This window comes from Aotus nancymaae, unplaced genomic scaffold, assembly GCF_030222135.1.
Source record: "Aotus nancymaae isolate 86718 unplaced genomic scaffold, 86718_ANA_hifiasm-v0.15.2.pri h1tg000076l, whole genome shotgun sequence".
Classification (NCBI taxonomy): domain Eukaryota; kingdom Metazoa; phylum Chordata; class Mammalia; order Primates; family Aotidae; genus Aotus; species Aotus nancymaae.
The window spans coordinates 17015338-17025899 of NW_026988491.1; the positions used below are offsets into that span (position 1 = coordinate 17015338).

General features: G+C 55.6%; 1 protein-coding gene across 1 annotated transcript in view; it reads right to left on the reverse strand.

The window, feature by feature from the left end:
* NFAM1 (NFAT activating protein with ITAM motif 1) overlaps nt 1-5974 on the reverse strand; it is a 45898-nt gene extending 39924 nt beyond the window's left edge. Inside the window, exon 1 of the mRNA XM_012476974.2 lies at nt 5854-5974. Coding sequence (XP_012332397.2) covers nt 5854-5974 — 121 coding nt within the window. The remainder of the gene's footprint in view (nt 1-5853) is intronic.
* Nucleotides 5975-10562: the final 4588 nt, after the last annotated feature.

The following is a 10562-nucleotide window of genomic DNA, read 5'->3' on the forward strand; positions in this document are numbered from 1 at the left end:
CCCACACTGGAGAGGAGCCGGGGCTCAGGGAGGGTGGAGGGGATTGCCAAAGCCCCACCTTATCCCAGGATGACCACTCAGCCATCCCATCTCCTCCCCCAGGTGCCCCTGCTGTGGCATCGCGTCTCCACCCTGCTCAGAGCTTAATTCATCCTTGATTGTCACGGTTTCCTGAGCAGCTGCTGGGTGCCAGCCCCGTGCTGGGAGTCAAGGATTAGAAGCCACGTGAGTCCGCACATTCCCTTTTGATTTTTTCAACCTCTTAAAAATATAAAAACCATTCATAACTCACAGGCCATACGAAAGGCAGTGGGCTGGGTTTAGCCCACCGGCCGTGGTTTCAATTCTTGCTCTATCCATAGCAACAAAAACGAACTTCAGCCACACAGTGGAGTGGATGAATCTTAACAAACATGATGCTGAATGAGAGAAGCGGGTCACGGGAGAACACATAGGTATCCTTCAATTATACAAAGTTCACAAACGGGTGAAGCTAGTCCATAGGGTTTAGGGTTGTGTCCTAATGATAAAATTACGAAGAAATGCCAGTAAGTGATCACCCTACCAGCTGGGATGGGGGTGCCTTTTGCAGGGGTGGCAGGGGGTGCCTGAGCCACAGGGATGTTCTCATTCTTGACCTGGTGGGAGTCACCTGGGACTTTGTTTTCTAGTGCTCACCATGCAGCACCGTGTTTTTCTATGTGGCAGTTCACAATGACAGAGGAGAAAGCAGTGAGACAGGACCCGCTGGGAGGGTGCGTGGACCCCTACCTGAGGGGCGTTTGTGATCCACCCAATGACAATCTGCATCCCTCAGCTGTGTCAGGCTTCCCCTCCAGTCAAGCTGAGCCTCTCCTGGCCCTCTTGGCCCCGCCTTTGGGCTCTCAGCCCTCATTCCCTCAGGCACCTCCCACTCTGCCCCCACTCCTCGGCAGCCTTCCCAGCACTCCCCTATCTCTCCCGCCTGCCTCTGCCTCTGACTCGAAAACCCTTTATTGGGATTAGACAAAGATGAAAAACAGAGGCTCTTCCGGACAGAGGTCCGGAGCGGCAGGAAGGGAGGCAGGAGGTCTCAGCCTGGAGCAGGCAGGGACTCCTGAACATCTTTTATTATATTATTATTATTATTTTGAGACAGAGTCCGCTCTGTCACCCAGGCTGGAGTGCAGTGGTGTGATCTCAGCTCACTGCAACCTCCACCTCCCGGGTTAAAGCGATTCTCCTGCTTCAGCCTCCCGAGTAGCTGAGATTACAGGCACGAATCACCATGCCCAGCTAATTTTTGTATTTTTGGTAGAGACAGGGTTGCACCAGGTTGGCCAGGCTAGTCTCGAACTCCTGACCTCAAGTGATCCACTGGCCTTGGCCTCCCAAAGTGTTGGGATTACAGGCATGAGCCACCGCTCCCAGCCTGAAACATTTTTTTTTTTAGACAGGGTCTCACTCTGTCACCCAGGCTGGAGTGCAGTGGTGCAATCTCAGCTTGCTGCAACCTCTCGCCAATGCAATCCAGCCCAGCCACCAAGCGATTCTCCTGCCTCAGCCTCCTGAGTAGCTGGGATTACAGGTGCCCGCCACTACACCCAGCTAATTTTTGTATTTTTAGTAGAGATGGGGTTTCACCAGGTTGGCCAGGCTGGTCTCGAACTCCTGACCTCAGGTGATCCACCGTCTTGGCCTCCCAAAGTGCTGGGATTACAGGCGTGAGCCACCACTCCCGGCCTGGAACATCTTTTAAACAACAAAGAGCACGATGACACCTGGGTCCAGAGCAAACCTGTGTGGACCTTCCTCCGAGGCTCACGGTCCCACCAGGCTGAGAGTGGGGCCTGTGGCTTGTTCACCTCTGGGTTCCCCCGCTCCAGGTGCCTAGAGCCGGTTCTTCTCAATGGATATTTGAGAGATAAATACAGCCCAGAGTTCTGAAAAGGCCACAAAGAGAGAGGGGACTGACATTTGCAGAGGACACTAAGGTGTAGAGAGGTGAAGTCATTGCCTGAAGTCACACAGCCATCACCAGAAGAAGGCAGGCCTGAAACTCAGGTCTGTCCAGCCCCAAAGGGAGGATGGAGGCCCATGGAAGCCGGGCTGCAGCTGCTCCCAGAAAAGTCAAGCCCCCAACAATTCCCCTCTTGGGGAGACCACCAGTGCCTGCCTTTGAGAAAAGCAGACTTTGCAGAGGGATCAAAAAGCCAGAGGGCAGGCCCAAGTCCCGACTCAACTGGGAGGAGGAGGATGGCTGGGAGCAGGAGCCAGCACCCCGGATGAGCTGGAGGCCGTGGGCTCATCAATCTCAAGTCTCCATGGCTCTGGCGAGGCTGGCAGGCGGCTGACGTTCACTGAGCTCTAATCACATGCTGGGCTCTCAGTCCTCAGGATGTGCTATGAGGCGGGCAGTGCTATCACATCCATTTAACAGAGGAGGCATAGTGATATGAGTGATCCGCCCAGGGCGCCTGGGTGAGTAGCAGAGCTCAAATTCAAACTGGGCCAGGCTTGGTGGCTCATGCCTGCAATATCAGCACTTTGGGAGGCTGAGGAGGGCGGATCACCTGAGGTCAGGAGTTTGGTACCAGCCTGGCCAACATGGTGAAACCCTGGCTCTACTAAAAATACAGAAATTAGCCAGGTGTGGTGGCAGGTGCCTGGGATCCCAGATACTTGGGAGGTTGAGGCAGGAGAATCGCTTGAACCTGGGAGGTAGAAGTTATAGTGAGCCAAGATGGTGCCACTGCACTCCAGCCTGGGCAACAGAGCGAGACTCTGTCTCAAAAAAAAAATCAAACTAAAGAGGAATGCCCCTGGCCTGTATTCCTAAGCCAGTATCCTATCACAGTCCAGGGAAACGGTGCAGAATCAGGGATGCTAGACTTCAGTGACCCCCCTGTGGACGCAGCTGAGGGGTGCAGACTGGGTTGGTAGTGGCAGGCGGCAGTTGTTGCTGGTTTTGCCAGGCTGATGGTTACGGTCAAGGGAGGTTTGGAAGATGTGGGAGAGGCAAGATTCTTTCCAGCAAACCCTCAAAGCTCTGAGACGAGAAGACGGGGGTGTGGTGTGGAGTGACAGGTGGATGAAGGGGGATGCGCAGGGGTAGGACCAAGAGCAGGTGCAGGAGCTGGGTGCAGTGGCTCACGCCTGTAATCCCAGCACTTTGGGAGGCCAAAGCAAGTGGATCACTTGAGGTCAGGAGTTCGAGATCAGCCTGGACAATGTTGTTGAGTCTCCGTATCCACAAAAAAATTCAAAAGGTAGCTGAGTATGGTGGTACATGCCTGTGGTTTCAGTTGCTAGGGAGGCTGAGGTGGGAGGATCACTTGAGCGAGGGAGGTAGAGGTTTCAGTAAGCTGAGATTGTGCCACTGTACTCCAGCCTTGGAGACAGAGGACCCTACCACAAAAAGATAAAAACAGGCCAGGCATGGTGGCTCACACTTGTAATCATAGCACTTTGGGAGGCTGAGGCAAACAGATCACCTGGGGTCAGGAGTTCAAGACCAGCCTGGCCAACATGGCAAAACCCTGTCTCCACTAAAATACAAAAATTAGCCAGGTGTGGTGGTAGGTGCCTGTAGTGCCAGCTACTTGGGAGGCAAAGGGAGAAGAATCACTTGAACCCAGGAGGTAGAGGTTGCAGTGATCCGAGATCACGCCACTGCATGCCAGCCTGGGTGACAACAGTGAAACTCCATCTCAAAAAAAAAAAAAAAAAAGTGGATGGGGGCTGTCCACTGCTCCAAGGGACTCTAGGACACCATAAGGGTGTTTTCACCTCTTGTGAAATAATAGTTTCTCTTTTGTATAACGTTGTTGCAATACTGGGTGGGAGGGGGTGGCGCTGGGAATCTGTTTTTGTTTGTAGTTGAGACTGTTACAAAAGAGCTTTTCCTCAGTAACACCCCCAAAGCCTCTTTCACGGCTCGGTTACCAGGGTTGCTCTGGGTGTCTTCTGGGGAGGACGAACCACACAAAGGAAAATGATGGGAATTGGGGAGAAATTAAATTAAAAATGACAGTGAGCTGAGACACATTGACACCAACAGGCTGCATCTCCCGGGTCTGGCCCTGTTTGCACCAACTGTCTGTGGTGTGGGCGGGGGGGTGGGGCACAGGATTAAAGGAGATGGTGTCCTAGGGCTCTGGCTCCAGCCTGGGGAGGTTCGCACAGGCCAGGCCCTGCCTCCCCAGGGTAAGTTTCTGGGGAAGAACATTCTTTGCAAAGGTAAGAGGAGCCCCTGGGCCCACTGGCTGAGGGGCCCAGCTTAGGGCTGAGGCCGACCTGGGGCTGAGCCTGGCCTCTACTTACTGGCTAGGCCTTTTTATAAAAGGGAATTTAATAGGGGAATGACACAGCAGTAGAGCAATCTGTGTCAGGCATAAGTACCCCTTCCCTCCCTTATCTGTGTGTGTGCTCACTGTTGTTCCATCTGTGAGCCACACTCTTTTGTTTTTGAGACCAAGCCTCGCTCTGTCTCCCAGGCTGGAGTGCAGTGGCACGATCTCGGCTTACTGCAACCTCTGCCTCCGGGTTCAAGCGATTCTCCTGCCTCAGCTTACCGAGTAGCTGGGATTACAGGCGTGTGCCACCATACCCAGCTAAATTCTTTTTTGTTTTTTAGTAAGATGGGATTTCATCATGTTGGTCAGGCTGGTCTCGAACTCCTGACCTCATGATCCGCCTGCCTTAGCCTCCAAAGTGCTGGGGTTACAGGTGTGAGCCACCACGCCCGGCCGAGCTGCACCCTTGCTGAGGAAATTTATATTCGAGTGCTACTTCTTTTGCTGTACTGAAAATTTTACTTATAACAGCCTTGAGCAAATGAACTGGCCTCCCTGGGCTTCCTTTTCCCTGTCCTTAAAATGGTGCAGGTGAGGACAATAGTGGCCCCAAGGGGTGCTGTGAGGGTGGCCAGTGCCTGCCCTGTTAAGGGCCCCAGAAAGGCTAATTTGTGGTAGTGAGAGAGGGTGCAGCAGGACAGATGGGGCAGCTCCTGGAAGCCTCATCAACTCTGAGAGAATAGAAGGGAAAGCAGCTGGTCTCCACAGCGGAGGCCACCCTTCGGCCAGAGGGAGGGTTGGCTGCTGCCCTGCCAAGGAGGGGCAGAGAGAATCTGGCAGAACTCACTGAGCCCTGGTGCTGGCATCCCTGGAATGGGACCCTCCTGGCCTTCCCTGGCCTGATGAACTGGCCCTGAGGTCACCTACCCCACAGCCTGGCTCGGATTCTGGCCACCCAGCTTCTGAGAGAGCCTGGGACCAGGAAAGGAGTGCCGCTGGCATGGAAAAACACACACGCTCACATCCTAAAACACTCGGCCTCTACTTTATTTCAGGAACCGGGAGGTGCGACCCTTTCTAGTGACTGACAGTTCTGTGCCTCTGGGCGCAGCTCCTGGTCCCTGGCCCTGGTACCCCCCCTCTCCCTGGCCAACACTGGCAACGACCCCCAAGGGCGGCCCCGCCTCTTGCCAGGTTCAACGCAAGCTCCACCGCATCAGCCATGTGAGATTCCTCGGGTGGGGAGTTGTCCTTCCCCACTGCCCGAGCTCCTGACCCCAGCCACACAGCGCCCACCCTCCTTGTTTAAGGGACAGGAGGCCAGACTGCTGGGAGGAAGCTGTCACAGTAGCGAGGGGGAGAGAGCTGTCCCCCGCCCCTTTAAAAGCCACCTTGGCGAGGTATTAGCTAAATATCTTCTCAGTCCCTGAAGGCTTCCCCTGTGAAGTCTGCAGCGTTCAAATGACAACCAGCAAATCCCCAGAGACAGGTCCCTGGGAATTAGCAGTGCGGGGCTGGATGAAAGCTGCTCTGATGTTCTGGAGCGAGAGAGTAGAGAGGAGAAGGATGGATGCTATACCTGCCAGTTGCAGGGTCCCGGGCAACAGCAGCAGGCCAAGGAGGAGCTGGGGGGCCGTGCGGGGCCCGGGAGGGCGTGCGGAGCGGGGCAGTGCCCACCGCCTCGGAGGCTGGCTCTCCATCCGGGGGCCTGCCTGTCCAAGGCGACTCTAGTTCACAGGAGGGGACGGCTGGCGCTGACAGCTTCCCCTTTGCTTTCCCCACGAAGCTCCTCCCTGGTAGCCCCAACCTTCCGCTCAGAAGCAAAGCGGGAACAGCCCAGCAGGGGTGGCCGCCAGATGAGGAACCTGGCACTGAGACTGGTCCAGGCCACACGACCTGAAGAAGAGCTGGGGGTGGGGGCCCAGTCCAAGCCCCAGTGGGCTTCACCCCTTCTCGGGCTCTTTCCAGCTGGGGCCCTGTCCAGGAGACACTGGTGACCACGCAGAGGGGTCATGGGATTTCCATGAGTAACTTCGAGCCCTGGTTTAGCCTCTCACTTCTGATACACTTTTTTTTTTGAGACGCAGTCGCACTCTGTCGCCAGACTGGAGTGCAGTGGCGTGATCTCGGCTCACTGCAACCTCCACCCCCCGGGTTCAAGCAATTCTCCTACCTCAGCCTCCTGAGTAGCTGGGATTGATTACAGGCACATGCATGCTACCATGCCCGGCTAATTTTTGTAGTTTTATTAGAGATGGGGTTTCACCATGCTGGCCATGCTGGTCTCGAACTCCTGACCTCATGATCCGCCCAACTCGGCCTCCCCAAGTGCTGGGATTACAGGCGTGAGCCACCTCACCTGGCCTGAAACAGTTTTAAAATGACTGCAAGCATGTTGACACAAACTTGTCTAGAATATTCTGAGAATCCCTTAATCACGTATTTACCAAAGAGTAGGTTTTTTGGTGGGGGTTGGTAGGGAGGCTGGGATGAAGGGCAGAAGCCTCATGCTCCCAGCCCCAGAGAGGGCCAAACACCTAGGGGGTGTGAAAGGCAGGCTTGCCCATCATTCGTCCAGCAAGGGTCTCTGTGGGTCCCCTACTCTCCGGTCCATCTCTAACATCAGCTCCTCCCTGTGGCTTCCCTAAACCTTAGCTCACTCGACCTCCCAGTATGAGACACGTGCGCTGCTTCCCCACTGGCTGCAGGTCACAGACTCTGTTCTCTAGCAGCATCAGCCTGGAACAGGAACTGTTTCTGCCGGGACCCCCTTCCCCAGCAGACTCGGAGCCTTTCACCCTCGGCACACTGGGAACGCACACGTCTGCCTGCGTGTCTGGAGTGACAGAGGAAAGGGGCTGGGGTGTGGTGATTGGTGATGGAGCTGGAGGCACCTGGTACATGGAGGATGCAGGCGGGAAGGTGTGAGTTTCAGCGTGTGCTGAGCACTGACCTCCCTTCTTTGCGGTGTCCCTTCACTCACCAGATAAATATGATGATCCCAATTGTACAAAAGAGAAGACCACAGCCCCAGGAGGCAAAACAACTTGCCCAGGATCAGGGCAGGTCCGTGGGGTGGGCATTGGAACTGCCAGCTGCATGATGCCCGAGCCTTCTCCCACCCCGCTGCTGCCTGCTCAGATGTGCCTGGCTGCAGCCCCCAGTGATGACATCAGGAGGACCAGTTCGGTTCCTTACACAAATGCTTTGCCCCGAGCTGTTCCAAACATGGACAACGAAAGCAGAAAGACGTTTCCACCAACGCCAAGAGCACGGGAGGCTGGCGAGAGCAGGGGCCGCCCACGGGGGGAGGAAGACGTAAGAACAGGAGACGTTTCCTACTGCGCAGGGGGTGGGCGAGGACCCCAGTGATATTGACTGTTGATCCATCACAGCGATACATGCTCGCATATGTCACAGCGAGACACAGATTGGCTGCTTCATGCTACTCCCGGCTCCTGGAGGGAGCAGGTTGTCTAAGCATCTCAATGCCATGGTGATAGACCTGATGCCAATGCCTTGGGGCACACAGGGAGCACTGGAAAAGTATTGGTCTGTGCCTCCACAAGTCTTGTTATGACTTGGCACTGGGAAGCAGCCAAGTGCCAAGCTGCCTCGGAACACGGGAGCCTGCTCTTCCAACGCAGTGAGGCCTGTGCTCCTGCCCTGGTGCCAGCTCGTTGCCTGCCTCTCAGACCACAAGCCCCTTGGCCTGTAATGGTGCCCCCTACACTCCAGTTCTGCACCCCGGACTCCCGGGAGCTCTGAGTCTGGGTCTAGCCTGCTGCACACCTGGTTTCCACGCTCGCCTGCCTGAGCTGCTTGTCTGTCTTCCTCCCCTCTCCTCCTTGTGCCTGGCCACGGGGTGCAGGGATGGACGGATGACTGAGAGTAAGGCAGGGAGAGGCCTTCCTCCAGGCTCTACCTGAAGGCAGGTGCCCAACACTGCGCTGGTGCACGGGAGGCCTCAGGGGAGGGGTAGGCTCTGGGGGCAGGGTGGGAGGAGGCCTGCACCCTCCTCAGGCAGGCCCTGGGCTGCGGAGCACAGACGTGACTGGACAAGAGGGGGCTGAGGATCCCAGCTCATTTCGGAGTTTCTGAGACGGTCTGCAGCCACGCAGCCTCCGAGGGAGAGGCAGGGACAGGCCTTGGAGAGGAGCCCAGCAGCCCTGGCTGTGCCGTCGGGGTCTCGTGTCTGGCCCTGATCCTCCTCAGGAGCCAAGAAGGGAACAGAAATAAAACCGCAGCATATCCAGGCGCCTCATTTTTTTTTTTTTTTTTTTTTGAGACAGAGTTTCACTCTTGTTGCCCAGGCTGGAGTGCAACGGCACGATCTCAGCTCACTGCAACCTCTGTCTCCCGAGTTCAAGCAATCCTCCTGCCTCAGCATCCCGAGTAGCTGGGATTACAGGCATGCGCCACCACACCTGGCTAATTTTGTATTTTTAATAGAGACAGGGTTTTCTCCATGTTGATCAGGCTGGTCTTAAACTCCCAACCTCAGGTGATCCACCTGCCTTGGCCTCCCAAAGTGCTGGGATTACAGGCATGAGCCCCCGCACCCAGCCTCCCTCCAGGATGATTTTCAAATGCCTCAGTGAGCAAGTGGTGGCTGAGGGGCCTCCAGCCAGGACACGGTGAGGTTCTGAGCTCTTCCTGGTTCCTTTCTGCACAGGAAGCAGAAGTACAGTGGGAAGGGGATGCCCCTGCTCCCCGCTTCGGCTGTGGAAATCACTTCCTTCCTCCCCAAAGACTCCAGCGCCAAGAGGAGCTGAGCTGACCCACAGGAGGAGCCCCCTCGGAATGATGCTTTGAGCTGGCTTAGCTGAGGCAGAAAGGGTCCCGGGGTATGAGGGCCTGATCCATCCTCTCTCTCAAACACCCCACATTCAAGAAGGGTAGCCTCCATCCTAGGAGCAGCTGGGTTTGCCTCTGGGGCCTTCTTGTGCCTCGCAGTGGCCCTGTAGCTGGGTGGTGCTGACCCCACCCGAGGCAGACAGACCCACCTGGAGGCCATCCGCCCGCAGGCTGCCTGGGCTGGAAGCCTGGCCTGGCCCATCTCCAGAATCCCCTCTCAGTTCCAGCTGCCTGTATTTTTGGCTCTTAAGCATTTGTTTGATGCCAGACACAGTTCTAAAGGCTGTTCATGTACTTCGGCCCTCACAGAAACCTTGTATGGGAGGTGTTATGACTACTCCTGCTTTGCAGATGAGGAAACTGGAATTTCAGAGAACACAAGCCACTTGCCTAAGGCCACACAGCGAGGAAGCAGTGGAACCAGCGTCCCAGCTCCCAGGAGCTGGCTTTAACCGCGGCGCTCGCCTGTAATTCACCTGGTCCTTCACTCAGGGCAGCTATTATACACCTCATCTGACCTATTTAGTGAGAGAGAAAAACAGAGTGAATGACCTGCTCGGGGTCACAGAGGGGACTGGGGGCACACCTGGGACTGGGGCTTTCCTAGTGGACACATACCACGGTGTGACAAGACCTCCCCTGCTACGCTCAGTTTCCGGGAGGTCAGCCCTGCCACACCAAAAGGAATCTTCAAGATGTGGAAGAAACAGAAAACAAAGGTGAGGCCGGGCGCAGTGGCTCACGCCTGTGATCCTAGCACTTTGGGAGGTCGAGGCAGGCTGATTGCCTGAGCTCCAGAGTTCTAGACCAGCCTGGGCAACACAGCGAAATTCTAGCTCAATTAAAAAATAAAAATAAAAAAAACAGCCAGGCATGGCAGCGTGTGCCTGTAGTCCCAGCTACTTGGAAGGCTGAGGCAGGAGAATCGCTTGAACCTGGGAGGAGGAGGTTGCAGTGAGCCACTCCAGCCTGGGTGACAGAGCAAGACTCTGTCTCCAAAAATAAAAACAAACAAAAAAACCCTCAAAGGTGGCACAATTTGTTTTGTTTTAAGACGGAGTCTTGCTCCGTCGCCCAGGCTGAAGTGCAGTGGTGCGATCTAGGCTCACTGCAACCTGCGCCTGCGTTCAAGAGATTCTCCTGCCTCAGCCTCCCGAGTAGCTGGGATTACAGGCACATGCCACCACGCCTGGCTAGTTTGTATTTTTAATAGATTTTTCACCATGTTCGTCACGCTGGTCTGGAACTCCTGACCTGAAGTAATCCACCCTCCTCAGCCTCCCAAAGTGCTGGGATTACAGGTGTGAGCCACGGCGCCCGGCCACAATTTTCAACATTTATTCCACCACGTCCACCATGTGCCAAGGTTCTGGGAGGCTCAGGCCCTTGACACAACCGTGTCCCTCAAAGAGACGAGCACAGAACCAGGAG